General features: G+C 45.0%; 1 protein-coding gene across 2 annotated transcripts in view; it reads left to right on the forward strand.

Annotated features, from left to right (window-relative positions):
- FBLN1 (fibulin 1) overlaps positions 1-17,684 on the forward strand; it is a 911,174-nt gene that overhangs the window by 213,314 nt on the left and 680,176 nt on the right. For both annotated transcript variants that reach the window (XM_086952749.1, XM_086952748.1), the window contains exon 6: positions 4,904-5,005. In XM_086952749.1, the coding sequence (XP_086808875.1) occupies positions 4,904-5,005 (102 nt within the window). The remainder of the gene's footprint in view (positions 1-4,903; positions 5,006-17,684) is intronic.

Here is a 17,684-nt window from a genome sequence, read left to right on the forward strand (position 1 = left end):
AGGAACGCAAGACTACAATATGCCCAGTTTATTTACCTTCATGCTACATATACAACACCCATGTGTCTGAATCTCATGCTAAAAGTGGACACTCAAACATGCATAAGATATAACCTTCCGAATTTTGATTTTATACTTTGGATGTGGAGTTGTGTGGCACTGATCTATTTCTTGAGTAAGGTAGTGGAAACACTGAACATTGCACCGAGCAAAGATGTCCAATGCCTCCTAGAGGTATATATGCCTTGTAGGATTCTTCCTGGAGAGGGAAAGCTAGCAACAGATTTATAGACTTACCTTTCACCTTAGCTAAAAGGCGCATCATTGTGCATTGGAAAGTGGCTGCAGATCCAGCTTCAGAGGACTGGAAAAAAATGTATGTAAATAGGCTAAAAGTGAAAAAAACAAAATGCTAAAAAAGGAGGAATGTGAGTGCATTACAAAATATCAGTGGCAGGTAAGTAAAACTGAGAGGAGGTGAGGGTGCACACACACACACACACACACACACACGCACACACGCACACGCACACGCACACACTACACCTCACAAATGCACACACTACACCTCACTCACAAATACACACACACTACACCTCACTCACAAATACACACACACTACACCTCACACACAAATACACACACACTACACCTCACTCACAAATACACACACATTTATACATACACACCAAACAGTCAATAAAAAACACTTACCTGCTGCAGCTCTCTGGGACAGAAGCCTCAGAGATGTCAGGAGGGTTGGGAGTGCTGCCTCAACAGCAGTCCCTACCTCGTCACAACGAAGGCTAGGGTCAGATACACTGCTGACCCAACCCACTCTGTGACGAGGTGTTAGTGATAGATACTTCGCAGTTAAGGGCTTAAAACTGAAGCGTCCAGGTACGAAGCTTTCACTGACCCTTCCCTCATAACGAGGGTGAGAGCCTCATGGATCTTAACTGAGTTGAGGTCACACCCACATAAGCTGTGACATCCTCATCCCAGCAAAGTTCAGCTCAGACAGCCAGGAGCCTGTGGATTTAGTGCAAGTCTAGCTCTTGTCTGCCTGGCCTGAAATTATGTGTGTGTGTCAGGATGTACAAACAAAGTGGACGGACCCTTGCTCAGCCTGACCTACACTCTTTATGTCCAAAAGGTGCTGGGAAATATATCCAGTAGCAGAACACTGAAATAAATTGCTCGCTGCTTTCGAGCACATTGAACAAAGCAGATCCTATTCTCCCTCCCTAAGCAAATCCCAGGCAATGAACATTGAGTGAAGCAATGGTTTATGTGAAAGCGTAAAGGTTGGGGAGAGAACACAGGGAGGAGAACAGGCGAGGAGAACAATAATTCCAAAGCCAATGCTCAAATTTTGTTTATTAGTTGAGAATGTTTTTTTAGACAATGAAAATCTGACACGGCCAATTTATCAGTCCTGCAAAGGGCAGCAGTCGGGCTGGAAAATATGATCATAATCTTGTTCATTATGTATCGGCACCACGTAAATAATATTACGAAATAGCAGATTGTAAACCCCTCTTAATAGTGTAATGTATTGACTATTTCCTATATAAATGCAATAAACAGTTTTTTTTAAAGCCGCTTAGCAGGTTTTTTTTTAGTGCAGAGAGAAGTGCACTAAACTCAGTGACCTGCGGTAGTGTTATTATTAGGTCTGGCTTGAGAGCTTAGCTGTGTCTTGACCTATTGTTACACATTCTTTCATTCTGTATGGAAATGGTTTGTACATACTGGTCTTGATGTTTTGTACTACATATTTGTTATGTTTTTCATATATAATATTTTTTGAGAAAGCCCCAGGGTTACAAGCCGAAACACGTGTTGGCTGTACCTCAAAAATCTTTATCATTTCATTTCTTTCGGAATAACACTGATAGTTAAAGAGTCCATGTTTACATCTTAAATCATGCGAAAGAAATACTGGATTCATTATAAGGATTCTTCCTAATTATTATGAATATTCTTATTCTTCCAAGTACACCTTTCTATTATTTCTTATACTAATAATGCATACATAAATCAGTACTTTCATTTCGTTTTTTCAAGCGCAGTTGGCTTTTTTTAAAGTTTCAACCAGGAAACGAATTTGAGTCCTACAAAAGTACACATATGCATAAGGCCACACAGTCGAGCTGTATAAAACAAAAACAAGCATTGGCAAACCTGTAGGTCTAGCTTTAACATGGTGATGCATAGAAAGACCGGCATGAAAAATGCTGTTTGTATAGCCATGTCTGAACTGGGGTGGCAGAGTGGGCTAAAGAAGGGTGATGGATTAAACCCAGATCTTTTGACTTGGTGTGAGTGTTTGATTTTCAGATGCTCCGTCCATTACCACCCCCTTTTGTACCGCTTTTGGCCGCCATAAGTGTGGCAGGGTATGCTCAGACGTGAGTCCCTTGCTCACTTTGCCACTGGATTCAAGCAAGACGGGCTGAAGACGGATGGAATGCCAGAAACCGGTCCACGGAAGCTTGTTTCCGGTCCAGGGAAGGCATGGCTTGGCAGTTCGGGCTGGACTGTTCCCATGAGGCACAGGGTCAGACTGATTTGCATATAGCCATGTCTGAACTGGGGTGGCAGAGTGGGCTAAAGAACGGTGATGGATTAAACCCAGATCTTTTGACTGGGTGTGAGTGTTTGATTGGTTCAGATGCTCTGTCCATTACCACCCGCTTTTGTACAGCTTTTGGCCGCCATAAGTGTGGCAGGGTATGCTCAGACGTGAGTCCCTTGCTCACTTTGCCACTGGATTCAAGCAAGCCGGGCTGAAGACGGCTGGAATGCCAAAACCGGTTCTCGGAATCTTTTTTCAGGTCCAGGGAAGGCATGGCTTGGCAGTTCAGACTGGACTGTTCCCATGAGGCACAGGGTCAGACGGATTTGCATATAGCCATGTCTGAACTGGGGTGGCAGAGTGGGATAAAGAACGGTGATGGATTAAACCCAGATCTTTTGACTGGGTGTGAGTGTTTGATTGGTTCAGATGCTCCGTCCATTACCACCCCCTTTTGTACCGTTTGTATGGAATAGCACAATAAAGCCAGACGTGCTGACATTGCCAATGTTTATTGTATTAGGGTTTGGTGCAGACTAGAAAACCTCTCCTACAGCCCTGGCAGAAGCATAATGCTGATGGTGGTTTATGGTTAGGATTCCCAGCAGTTAGGGGGCAACCTGAGCCAGCAACATCAAAACAGCGTGTGCTCCAAACCAGTCGATGCAAGAACCAATAACATGAATGAGCGTTCATTTATTAGGTCCCTTGGATGGGAAAGCAATACAGATGAGTATGCCCACATTGATGATTCATATGCAATATGAAAGAGATACAAATTCTTGCACACTGTAAGTAGCCATTTTCTGGCAGTCTAATGTGCAAGTGCCTGATTTTAAAGCTTGTCAGCCGGGTATCTTTCCTTAAATACATTCTATTTTAATCTCTTAATTAGTTACAAAGTAAAAAGTGTCAGACGTCAGCAGTTAGATACATAGTACACGTTTTGGAAATCTTCAGGTTCAATGGGACTTCTGTAGAGATGACAGATGGAGTCAGGGGTATGTACCCCTGCAGCAACTAGGCTGATCGAAGGGAGTGGCAGAAAAAAAGAAGAACGCCTTGAATTTCTTTTAGCTCTGAGGAGGCACTGGAACCATCACAGTGAAAGCTGAAGGGCACATTTAATGAGAGGTATAATCATTTTTTACAAGTCTCAGGCAATGACAGCTTGGAGCAGTAAAACACGCCATCTACGAATTTCAGGTGGCCATGTTATCTTATAGGAGGATTCCCTCTTCACTGATTCGAAAACACACCAGAAATCATCGCTTCACTTGCAGGAACTTTCTCTGTTGGCTATTGGGCAAAAGGCCACTCACTCAGGAGCTGTCCCCCAGTTTCCTTTGCCACTTACGCGCTCCAGCTCACAGTTCCTGTGCTCTTATATATATAATCTTTCTCCTGTTGGCAGAGTGACTGCTCTCATGACTGAACCTGCTAAGTGCTGTGAAAGTTTTCAGTGGTCTTCTGTAGCATGGACTCTCTAGAGTCACAAGAACTGGTACTTAGAATCCTGTCTGACTCCAATGTCACACCTCACTGAACACTGGTGCTTAGCAAGTTATTGCCACCCAATCCCCTGCAAAGAAGCACTGGTCATTACATCGAGAAATGGTTCTAATCCAGTGTGCATTTTACAGCTTGGCAGGTATCGTATATGCTGGATAACCTTTCTAAATTAATCACTGAGTTAAAGGGCATCTCTTTCTCAGACATCTCCGGTTCAGGTAACCAACCGCATCTTGGACACATGCCCTACAGTGTTCTGTCACAACATGGGTTCCATTGCCTAAGAAAATCTGAGTTCAAAACTCTATCGTGGTAGTGAGAAATATGGATATAGAAGAAATACTACACATGAGAATGTGGTAGTGACTGCATTGATGCAAAGAGATGCTAAAGGCCACTAGTAGACTACTATTATCAACATTGGAGAATCTGTGTTAATCCCTGTCCACCATAATCTATCTAGAAGACACAGACATGAATGAAAACATACAAAAGAAGATCTTCAGAGGAAGCCATTCATGATTAATTTTAACATCTAGGCTTTTGATCAGGGCAAGTCTTATATAAATGTTTCTGTAAGAAAACACATTGTTCAACAATGAGCAGCATTTCAGCATGAATTGGTACTTTGAGTTCAAACCTAGCAGGACAACCTCCATAAAGGTAAGGAGATGAGGTGAGGAAAACCTCTATTGTTCCTATTTCCTCATGATTGTTGTCAAGCATCAAACATACAAGCCGTCCATGCGTGTGAAATGCAAAGATGTTAAAGCATTCATTTAATGTATTTTCTTTGCTTTTGATTTTTAGGTGGTGGCCCCTGCAAACAGCAATGCAGGAACACAGGGTCTAGTTATACTTGCTCCTGTTTTATGGGATATGAGCTTCAGGCCGATGGTGTTTCATGTGAAGGTAAATTATTATGAGCTACAATGTTTTATAGGGGTATAAAGCAAATAAACTGTAATTATGGTCACCTTCTCAGATTTGGATTCATACTTGATTTAGAATAGCAACTATGTGTTGAGTATTACTGATGTTTGTCGAATTATATTTCTTTGGGGAGTTAATTTACCTGCAAAGGACAGAGAAGCATGCACACTTTTTAAATTTTTTTGTTATTATTCTTATATCATGCAAGTAAGAATGCACTTGTGTAATGGAGAGTGCTGGTCGTGAATATTTAAATTATGTTAAGAAGTAACAATGCATTTTGTGTGTACAGTGGAAATGGGATCCAGACCCAAGCAAAGCAGGGCAGGTTGATGAATGAAGTGTCACCATCCAGTGTATTTAATGGAGTCTGTAGTGGTGCAGAGATTGAGGTTATTAAGTCACTTGCTTCATGCTGAAATGCTACCTCTTTAATGGGAGCCTTTTCAGCTGCCTAATACATAAGGATGTGTGGATTTCTCTTTTGCTCATGTAAATAAAGTGTGATCAAAATGTCACCAGTTTTATGAAAATTCTGCAATCCCAATTCTGAAATGTGTAGGGAAAAGTATTCATAATGTATTTACCAAACAAGCAAACCTTTTTTGCAAGATCTAAATGTTAATGTTTTTAAAGGGGTTTTGAGTAAATTACTTATGATGAAAATAACACATTTACACTGTAACTGTGTAGTAAGAAGTTCTAAATTATCCATGCTTTTGCCATCCAAGAATATATTTTCATGTTCAGGAAAGTAATTGGAGTTTTTAAAAAATCTTTTCAAATTGGCTGTTGCCGAGCTATAATGTTGTTCATAACTTTTCTACTAAGGAAACATGGGTAGGGCAAAAGGATTAGTTGCATGTGAAACCAGGAGACATTGGTTTTTGAGTCCCTCAAAATTGTGTACACCAATTGTCTTATCAGTATAAATTTAATAGTGCCCTGAGTGTGTTTCAGTTTGCGGTTGTTAGTTATAAGTCAAATAAGCCAGTCCCAAATTTTCCTTTAACTCGTAGATGTCTATAAAATGTTGATATCGTTGTATCAAAATGTACAAAAGTAATTCATTGTTTTTAACCAACAAATAGCAAGTTTCAATAGTTTTATACTTTTTTTGCTTCAACCCTTTAATTCACAATTGGTGGAAATATATGTAGAAAAACCTCTCAACCCATTACCATAACAGTATTCTTTCGGAATCCTTAAAACGAGTCGGCCTCTAACCCTCCACCAACCTCCCAACAGATGATTTGGTATTCTCACTGAAAGAGATTGAGAGCTTGAAACAAAAAGTACAAGGCAACTCATGGAAGTTCTTTGACATATGAATGGACTCCATTTGTGTGTAAAACTTTTTCTGAATCTCTCGTAAAGTGGAGAACATTGAACCACCCATACATTAGCCATAACCATGCTCACCACTCTTAGCAATAGGTGACCAAATGTCCTGTATGCCATGATTGGTGCTTCTTCCCACTTTTGTGACCTCCTAATATTGCAAATTTTAGATAATTAAGTATATCCCTTCCTAATATGTTCCTTATTCACCAAAACAAGTTGTCTTTGAGTACAACCACCAAATATGGATCAGATCTCTTTTCATGCTGAACGTCCAGCACGTATTTGGTGGTGATGGATACAATTGTTTGATTTTGACTGGCGTGTGATATCATCCATATGACGGGTTCCTTTCTCTATGTTGGTTGGTCATGTTGGACAAGTAATATTAGTAAAATAAACATAGAGGAAAAAATGGGATATAGACCTTAATGGGTAGTATAGTATTTCAATGTCCAGCCAGACAGAGAGTTTTAATTAAAAAAATTAGAACTAAATTTTGTTATAGTTGAAAACTAGAACAATAAAACGGGACACAGTCCTGCACCCGATATTTGACAAACAGAAGAACGAATAAACATTAAGCATACAAGACAGAGGAACACAGGCAATAGTAAGAGCATTGGGGGCTTGAACTAGTCATACAATGAAGCAAGCTAACCCACATAGTGACCACATCAATCCTATGCAAATAGAGATTAATGGCACTAATCTTTATGTCGACGGCGTTTCGATCCCATGCTCATAAATAATAGGGATCATCATCAGGACTACAACAATAGATTTGCCTGGTATTTAACCCAATAAATTATAAATGCCTTGAGGAATAGGAGATATATTCCTCGGGTGCGGAGTAGATGGGAGGTTGAATTCCTGCTATTCAGTCAAGGACCCCATGCGCCTGTGGTCCTTGACTGAATAGCAGGAACTCGAGTTCCTGCTATTCAGTCAGGGTCCACAGGCGCATCGCCGCCGGTGGACTTGACGCAGACTCCTTTCACAAACCCATTTTGGCAAATCTTGGATAATTGGCTCCCAGCCTCTTGAACTAAGCCCATTGTACTATAAAGACATTTTGGCCCTAACTCCTCAGTCCGCCAGATCTCCGCCCAATTGATCGTAATTCAACCTCCTATCTACTTCGCACCCAAGGAATATATATCCCATTCCTCAAGGCATTTATAATTTATTGGGTTAAATACCAGGTAAATCTATTCTTGTAGTCCTGATAATGATCCCTAATGTTTATGAGAAAAGAATCTGATTCCCGAGGTCCTTAGTTACTCTTCGGGTTCCCTTGTTTGTTTAAAATGGACAAGTATTTTAGATCATGTATCGTTTCCCATGCTTTCTAATGTTCTTTCCCTCATTCTGGTCCCACAAATCTCCCTTTGCCGTCTCTGAATATTCAGGATCAGAGTTAGGATACATTTTTGGGATGAGCCCTTTTAAACTTTACAGCTAGTGTATCACTCTCTTGACCTTTGTCCCCTTTTTAGGCCATGACCAGAGTGTTTAGTTGTCTGTTGGCCATACCTACTGTCTTTTTTTTATACATAGAGTGGGCTTTGGGCAAGACTCTCGCGAGTAATTGGGTGGTTTTGTTTTATACCTCAGTTGTCTACTCTTGATACAATTGCTTTCCTCCCTGTTTTTATGTTTGTGCTGCAGAAGAACATTAGGTCTCACAGTGTTCTAATTGGTTGGCTTGTTTCCTTCCTGTGCTGATGTTGCTCACATTGAGGGAACTACTTTTTTATTTTAATTTCTCTACTTCTGGGAGGTGCAGGTGTTTTCTTGCTGTCCATCATATGCGGTTTCCTGGTTCACTTGCCCTCAATGTCTATCTTGCTTCTGCAAAGCGCATCCTTTTCATCTATTGGTTCCCTTGCCCCTCCTCACTCTGCTTTTTTTACTTTAGTTTTCTGTTTTTTTAAGTTGGATTCGCACAACTCCTCCATTTAGTTTGACAGACAAGGCTTTCACCATCTTTCTCTGCAGCAGTGTAATCTGGCATGCATTCTGTAACAAGATCCCCTTATAGCCTTAACATTAAAAATGTTTATAGCATCTAAAAGATTTCATGATGTGTTCCTTCTGGAGGAAAGACTTTTGTCAATATGTCCTTTGGTGACAATGTTTCTTTCTAGTGATCCTCAACTCTCTGAACTCTTTAAATTTTGATTTTAGGTGTTGAATCCCTTTGAGTACCCAGCACATAAGGATTGACTTATTCCTACAGGCCATTGCATGCAGCTTCCTCCAGTACAAAAATGATGCAAAGGTTTTCCATCTGAATCGATTTTTCATATTTTTGCTCTTTGTCTCCCAGTTTTTTGTCCAGTCACCTCTAGCGTGTTCTGATCAGATCAAACTTTATTTGGTCTAGCTAGACCATAAAAGTACAAAACAACATTAGTTATTACAGACATAACATAACAGGTGTATTTGTAAAGTGCACGATTACCCGTAGGTGTTTTGGCGCTGAATAGCCGATGTTTATTGTTACCCAACTCAATGTTACTCATTTTATCGACCTCAGATGGATGAAAGGCTGAGTGGACCCGCCGGTATTTGAACCTGTGACCATGAGGTCGAACACAGGCCCCTGCAATGGACGTATTAGTCCACTGAGCCACCAGACCCGGCAGACCACAAAAACGTACAATAGCAGGATAATATTAAAAACCGTTAAAAAGCCTTAAGATAAAATGAGCATTAAAAACATAAATATCAATCGGTGTTTGTAAACTACTCACCTGTAAGGGTCTTTAGGCCCTGAGGTTGGGGGGGGGGGGGGCTTATGAGGGGGGAGTCTGCTGATCAATCTGTGCACTAATGTTCAGTCGAAGAGCCAGGTCTTGAGATCCTTCCTGAATTGGGTCAGCGGCTTTGATTGGTGCAGGGACAGCCTAATTTGCATATAGCCAGGTTCTGAGCTGGGATTGGTGCAGTGAGCTAAATAACGGTGATGGATCAAGCCCTGATCTTTGGACTGGGTAAGAGTGGTCTGCTTAATTCAGACACTCTGTTAATCACCACCCCCTTTTCTGAATCTTTTTTGGCCACTATAGGTGTGGCAGGGTATACTCAGACATGAGTCCCTTGCTCACTGCACCATCAGGATTCAAGCAAGCCGGGCCGACGACGGCTGAAATGCCAGAAACCGGTCCCCGGTAGCTTGTCTCCTTTCCGGTGAAAAATTGGCTTGGTAGTTTGGTCTGCCCTGTTCCCATGATGCACTGGGCCAGGGACAGACTAATTTGCATATAGCCAGGTTCTGAGCTGGGATGGTGCAGTGAGCTAAATAACGGTGATGGATCAAGCCCTGATCTTTGGACTGGGTAAGAGTGGTCTGCTTAATTCAGACACTCTGTTCATCACCACCCCCTTTTCTGAATCGTTGATTGGTGCAGCGGCAGGAAAAAGATCTTTCTCTGGTCCTGTCCGGTTCTCCGGTCCTTGTCTTGCAGATCCATGGGACGGTGGCCAGAGCCAGTTAGGTGGAGGGGAGGTGTCTGGTGGTTACGTGGAATCTAGTGGAGAACTAGAAATACATCAGTTAATAAATAATCATCGTGGACCTCTGTTTAATAGCATATTGAATGTACACAGCAGGTAAAAAGCACATTTTCACAGTAGGGAGTGTAAATAGTTGAAGTCCGCAATTAATAGAATTTACAGAAGAACATAGAGTGAATCGTATGTTGAGCTGAGTGATCGTCACAAGGACAGACTGGTAAGCTATGAAAATAGGAACTCTGTTGAGGAAAAGAGGCCAAAATGTGCATACTCTCAGTCTAACTAGCAAGAATCTGTGATACTCATTAGACACTCATGTTAAATTGGGTTCAATACTTGTGTACATACAAATCCGCAAGCATGCCTGGACAGTTGGCATAGCAACCACCCTGCCCATTCTCTCTTCCTTATAGCCATTTAAATAGCTTTTCTTAAGTGAAATGAGGGAGGTAGTAGCCACGCTGCCAGGAGAAGTAGACAGATATTCCTGTCCCAGACTTAGATATTGCGAATGTACCTTAACCAGGGCTTTGTTAAACAATGATCAAGTTTCAGACAGACAGTCAGCAAGCAAAGCCCCATTGAACGAAGTCTAACGTTTAGACCAGATTCTGAGCCACAGGAGAAGTGGTTGCATTCTGATAAAATCAATTATGAAGGAACTGGTACTTTTATGGACGGATAATAGCCTTTTAATGAAACAGTTGTCAATTTTTTCTAGACCTTACTGAACAGTAATTCCCCATAGCCCCGCCCCATAGGAAGTGACCGCAAAGCATTTGGCCTTGTAAATGGGCGCGAGTTCCCTAATAGACTTTTGGCTTAGTTTACGGGAAAAGCGAAGTACAGCTTTAGCGGATTTAGAAAACGCAGCTGCTCTCCTGGACATCAGAGGACACCAAGTTAGATGACTGTCAAAATGGATTCCTAAATATGAAACCAGAGGGACAGTATTAACCTTAGAGCCGTTTACTAAAAAGGCAGTGTGTTGTCTCCCCACCAGGGCCATATCACACACTGAAAGTAACGTCATTGTGAAGTTCTCTGAAGAAATTGACAATATATTGATCAACACCCATGTTTGTCATAATGCTCCATAGTTTGAACCTGTTGACGGAATCAAAGGCGGCGCACTGGTCCATAAAATGCAGGAACAGCTTGCCCTTTTTTGTCAATGTATATTTACTTCAAAAACTGCTCCACAGTTCCTAGGCTGGAAAGGAAGCAGAATTGGACCTCTGGAAGTATGCTATTTTCATTGGCCCACAGCTTGAGGCGGTCCAGCAACATACGTCCCATGATTTTGGCAGTCGAATTAATCAAAGAGATGGGACAATAACATTGCAAATTGCCTTTGGAGCCCTTATTAAAGATGGGGATAATAGTAGCATGGGCCCAACCCTTGGGCAGGCCAGTAGCAAGAGCAGCACTAAGAACGTTGATCAGGAGTCAAGTGCTTATGATCCAACTTATGGACTCTTACATGGGCGGGTGAACAGCCGCAGGTCTCCTGGGAGCTGCTCACCCTACTGCTTTTGCAGGGTGGACTGGGGGCATCGGACATGACGCTGTATGCTCTATGTACCCAAGCCCAGTTTCTTCACTACTGGCTTTAACCTTCCCCGTTTCTGCCCACACAGCTGTTGAATTGGATTGAACCGCTTCTTGGTCCCAATGAACTGCATTATGTTTACCGTACAAATCTCCTAAGGCTTAAATCAATATTGAATGCGTGCACTGGGAGGGTTTGTAGAAGATAGCAGGGTTGGCATTTCTTTATGCTCCCTCCGTCCCACTGTCCAACAATCCCATGCTACCTCCGCTCTCAGGGAAGGGCGCCATTCCTTGCGCACACAAATTTGACATCAGACTGTTTTCGGACCTCTCCAGGTCCTCCCATTTGTTTAATGCTACATTGTCTCCACCTCTTACCATCCTCGATAGACTGTTATATTACCAACTGAGCGTCACCTGTCGCGCCCTGTATGATACCTTCCCTTCCCCGCCACCGCCCCTTCCAGCTCTTGAGCACCTTCTCACTTCTCCGTCTGCCCGCAAACTGATTACTCACCAATATAATACTATGCAGTGCTATTCTCCAGTTGCATCCCTGAGGGCACGGGTTGGGTTGGGAGGAGTATATCTCCTAGTCTCTCTCGAACATTCAGTGGTCCTTCTGCTGTGGTCAACTGGAACTGCTCTCCCCAACTATCGGCTCCGGCTCATTCACTTTACATTTTTACACCGCCTGTATCGCACCCCACTGCAGCTTTTCAAAATGGGGGTGACTTTGGATTCATGCTTTCGTGTGTTGCAACTTTCCCTCTGCTTCCTTTATCCACCTTGCCTGGCAATTCCCAAGGGTGACATCCTTCTGGACAGAGGTTTTTGCCATCATCCACACAATCACGGGACACTCCCCTTCGTTCACCCCTTTGGTGGGCCTATTGGGTTATGTTAAAGACACACCCAGCTCTTGTCGCCGTCACACTGCCATGCTCCTTCTGCTGGCTAAGCGCAGGGTCACCATACACTGGGAAGGAAGCCCAACCCCTTCTCCAAAGCATGGTTGAATGTTGTGGCATACTGTCGGGAACAATGGTCTAACTTTGGGGAACTTATGCCATTGTGATCCCGTCCCAGGGATATATGGGAGTCTTTTGCTGTCTTTCTCCACTGCAGGGACTCTCATTCACCAGTGGTGGTTACAGCCGGGGGTGGAGAACGACCAGATGTCGCTAGGTGAATGTCGATTGCCTTAATGTATTGCTAGCTAAATTGCAATGTGCTACTTTTCAGCTGTTAATGCCTGCCTTTCAGTCTTCCTAAGCGTGCCAAGTACTCCTCCTACATTATGGCTATATAATCCCTATTTTGTGCCTCTATCTTTCTTGGACCGACAACCTGGGCCTGTGCTACAAAAAGTGCCTCTGCTGGACATTGAGTGGCTTAATATATATTCGTTCTTGATTAAGATTGTGTAACCGTGGCATGATCCCTGATTGTTGGTTTTTGCCATCATCCACACAATCACGGGACACTCCCCTTCGTTCACCCCTTTGGTGGGCCTATTGGGTTATGTTAAAGACACACCCAGCTCTTGTCGCCGTCACACTGCCATGCTCCTTCTGCTGGCTAAGCGCAGGGTCACCATACACTGGGAAGGAAGCCCAACCCCTTCTCCAAAGCATGGTTGAATGTTGTGGCATACTGTCGGGAACAATGGTCTAACTTTGGGGAACTTATGCCATTGTGATCCCGTCCCAGGGATATATGGGAGTCTTTTGCTGTCTTTCTCCACTGCAGGGACTCTCATTCACCAGTGGTGGTTACAGCCGGGGGTGGAGAACGACCAGATGTCGCTAGGTGAATGTCGATTGCCTTAATGTATTGCTAGCTAAATTGCAATGTGCTACTTTTCAGCTGTTAATGCCTGCCTTTCAGTCTTCCTAAGCGTGCCAAGTACTCCTCCTACATTATGGCTATATAATCCCTATTTTGTGCCTCTATCTTTCTTGGACCGACACCCTGGGCCTGTGCTACAAAAAGTGCCTCTGCTGGACATTGAGTGGCTTAATATATATTCGTTCTTGATTAAGATTGTGTAACCGTGGCGTGATCCCTGATTGTTGGTTTTTGCCATCATCCACACAATCACGGGACACTCCCCTTCGTTCACCCCTTTGGTGGGCCTATTGGGTTATGTTAAAGACACACCCAGCTCTTGTCGCCGTCACACTGCCATGCTCCTTCTGCTGGCTAAGCGCAGGGTCACCATACACTGGGAAGGAAGCCCAACCCCTTCTCCAAAGCATGGTTGAATGTTGTGGCATACTGTCGGGAACAATGGTCTAACTTTGGGGAACTTATGCCATTGTGATCCCGTCCCAGGGATATATGGGAGTCTTTTGCTGTCTTTCTCCACTGCAGGAACTCTCATTCACCTGTGGTGGTTACAGCCGGGGGTGGAGAACGACCAGATGTCGCTAGGTGAATGTCGATTGCCTTAATGTATTGCTAGCTAAATCGCAATGTGCTACTTTTCAGTTGTTAATGCCTGCCTTTCAGTCTTCCTAAGCGTGCCAAATACTCCTCCTACATTATGGCTATATTATCCCTATTTTGTGCCTCTATCTTTCTTGGACCGACAACCTGGGCCTGTGCTACAAAAAGTGCCTCTGCTGGACTTTGAGTGGCTTAATATATATTCGTTCTTGATTAAGATTGTGTAACCGTGGTGTGATCCCTGAATGTTGGTTTTAACATCCTCGTCGGGCCATTTCCCCCTCTACCTCCTGCTCTCCCCTCCCTTCCTTCTCAGTGCTGTTGTTGTACTGTTTATATTGCAAATCTCAAAGGCATTTTTGCAGCGTGAATCTTTCTGGATTCACTATGCTGTGCATTATTCGCGATCTGGTGGTTGGGTCCGGATTCGTAGTCTTTTTTCTCTTTTTTTTTTTTTTTTTGTAGCCCAGGTGGGCGTCGACGTCCCACCATTTGGTGCACCTTCGTGACGTTGACACGCTTCCTGCGGAAGCTCCCACCCTTGGGCGCCATCTTCAGATTCTTTTTTCCGCCGTTGGGTCTGGATCGTCGCATGAAGCTCCGGAGAAGTTTCAGGAGAAAAGAAGGAAATACACCAAGGTTTTGAGGAAAAAGGACCAAGGGAAGTCGGAGAAGAAGACCTCCTAGAGCCAGAACGAAGAAAGAGGAGAAAACCTTGTGATATCCGACCGCCAAGGAGAAAGCGCGCGCAGGGGGCCCCCTGAGCGAGCACATGGACAACACTCCATTCAAGTTCTGCCGTAATTGCCACCACAAGTACGCGCAGAAGGACCAGCATCCGGTCTGCAACCTCTGCCTGCCGATCGACCACTCCAGCGAGGATTGCAACGCCTGTTCAATCTTCACGCCGAAGACTTTGAGAGTTCGAGAGAGACAGAGGGTGGCCCACCACACGATGCAAGGGAAAGGGACCACGCCGACCCTCTACCAGCTTGGTACCTCCTCCGACGAAGAGGAGAACATCGCCGAGGGACCAGATGACTTCACGGTCGCAGAGACCGATGTGAGACCTTCAAAAAAGGTAGGAGAGTCTACGACCCCGAAAACCCAGACAGGGCCTAGAAAGCCTGAGGGAGAACCCCGAAAAACAGAGGCTAAGTCCTCGAAAGGAGCGCCGGCGACGAAAGTTTCGACGTCCGAAGCTGCATCCTCCGAAAGGCCCAGCGGATCCTTCGAAAAGGACTCCCAGATGGCAAAGACCAGCGAAAAGCAAAGGTCGTCGAAGCAGACCCTCGAGAAGGGACCCTCGAGCGAGAAGACGCTCAGAATGGCCTCGACGTCGAAGGTACCGTTGAAGAGACCAGCAGAAAAGCTCGACGCCGAGCAAGCGGCAGAGATGGAGAAAAAGAGAAGAAGGCTCGAGGCCGAAATGGAGAGTATGCTCCAGAGGAAGAGAGACGTTGACGAAAAAATGAAGAACTACTCGATTTCCTCGAAGACCTACTCGATTCCCTCGAAGACCGCTGCGACCGCCGAAGAGGTAGAGGTGCAGGAGGATTTCGAGGCAGAGGAGCCGCCGAAAACTCCAAACCCCACAGATGACGGAGAAGAGGAGGACTTCTACCGCTCGGAAGGAGATTACCTCCGCGAGAGCTACTACTCAGAATCCTCGGCGTCGCTAGAGGAAGAATGGCAGGATCTCGAGGCCGATAACCCCGAGGAACCTGTGGAGACATACCCTTCAAGGCCTTCGCCGCCAGACGACATCGAGTTTTACTATGAGGTCGTTAAGAAGGCTGCAGCAGTCTACAATGTGAAGTTGGAGGAGGAACAGACAAAGGCAGACTTCCTGCGAGAAACTTTGCTCCCCTCGCAGACGAAAAGCAGTTTCCTGCCCATGCTGAAGAGCGTCACGGCCCAAGGGACTGAAGCCTTCAAGGAACCGGCTACATGCAGGTCAGTGACCCAGAGGATGGAGAAGAAATACAAGTTCTCCTCCGAGGACCCCCCTTATATCCAGGGCACCGTGGCAGCTGACTCTATAATCGCGGCAACGGCCAGAAGGGCCAATGTGCCAACCACATCTGGGCCACCACCTGATAAGGAAAGCAGGAGGATGGACCTCACTGGAAGAAAAATAGAAAGAAATGCTGCTATGCATTGGAGGATGGCGAACTCCAATGCACTCCTGAATAGACACCAATATCAGCACTGGGATGAGATGAGCCAGTTGCTGAAACACATGCCTGAGGAGTACAGGCAGAGGGCAGCCCTCCTCGTGGAGGGGGGGAAAGGACATAGCGAACGCATGCCTGAAGACAGCCCTAGATGGGGCATAAACATCAAGCAGGCTGATGGCCATAGGTATCACTGAGAGAAGGCAAGCCTGGCTCAGAATATTAGGCTTCAAGGCAGAAGTGCAGAACAACATCCTGAACACCCCCTTCAACGGGGAGACGCTGTTCGGAGCATCAGTGGATGACAAACTGGCTCAGCTGAAGAAAGACAATGAGACCGCCAAATCGATGGGAGCCCTACAATTCAGGGGGATGCGGAGAGGCACCCCCACAAGGAGACCAAATGGTAGAGGTGGAAAACAGCAATCACATTCGCAACAGTCGCACCACCATGGTCAACAGAGTGACAACCAATGGCACCAGGGTCAACAGAGGCAGAATTGGAACTCCCAGAATAGGGGCCAGTCCTTTCGAGGGAGAGGAAACGGACGGGGCCAGAGACGGAGAGGTGATGATCAACCCCCCCAAAAGTGACTCCATGAGGAAGGAGGCGCTCACCCACCCAAACCCTCCGGGGGGAGAGCACCAACAGCTAAGGAGAGGCTCACACGGACACGGCTCAAGAGAACACATAACACCAGTAGGAGGAAGGTTGAGATTTTTTCTACACGAGTGGAGAAAAATAACCACAGACAAGTGGATACTAAACATTATACAGCACGGATACTGCATAGAGTTGGAAAGATATCCACCAAGCAGAAAGCCAAAGAGAAGGGGTCAAAAGGGCAAAGAACTGCAGTTGCTCCAAGAGGAAGCTCAAGAACTGCTCCTCAAAGAGGCCATAGAACCAGTCCCGCACAGAGAACGGAACAAGGGGGTGTACTCAAACTACTTCCTAGTACCAAAGGTGGACGAAAGCCTAAGACCCATCCTGGACCTACGGTTCCTGAACACCTACGTGAAAACTCAAAAGTTCAAGATGACTTCCCTGCAAGAGGTCATCCCACAAATAAGGCCCGGGGACTACTTGTCCACCATAGACCTAAAAGACGCATACCTGCACATCCCCATGAACAGGAAACACAAACACATGTTAAGTTTCAAGGTGAACGAAGACCACTACCAGTTCACAGCCCTGGCTTTCGGACTCAAGTCGGCGCCAAGGGCCTTTACCAAATGCCTCGTGGCGGTGGCCGCACACCTACGAAGGAAGGGTATACATGTGTACCCCTACCTGTACGACTGGCTTGTGAAAGCAAACTCTTACACGAGGTGCAAAGTTCACGCAGAACAGGTCACAAGAACGCTCTCGAACCTGGGCTTCTCCATCCACTGGAGAAAGTGCTCCATGGACCCAGAACAAGTGAAAATCTTCCTGGGAGCCCTGATCAACACGGTCGAATGCAGAGTAACACCCAGCGAGAAGAGAACACTCAGCCTGCTGAGGGAGAAACTTCACTACCAGAGGGGGCAAGTTCTGACAGTGAGGACGGTGAGCAAGATCTTGGGGATGATGGCGTCATGCATCCACCTGGTCCCCAATGTTCGTCTAA

The sequence above is a fragment of the Lissotriton vulgaris genome, chromosome 1_2 (genome assembly GCF_964263255.1).
Source record: "Lissotriton vulgaris chromosome 1_2, aLisVul1.2, whole genome shotgun sequence".
Taxonomy (NCBI): Eukaryota; Metazoa; Chordata; class Amphibia; order Caudata; family Salamandridae; genus Lissotriton; species Lissotriton vulgaris.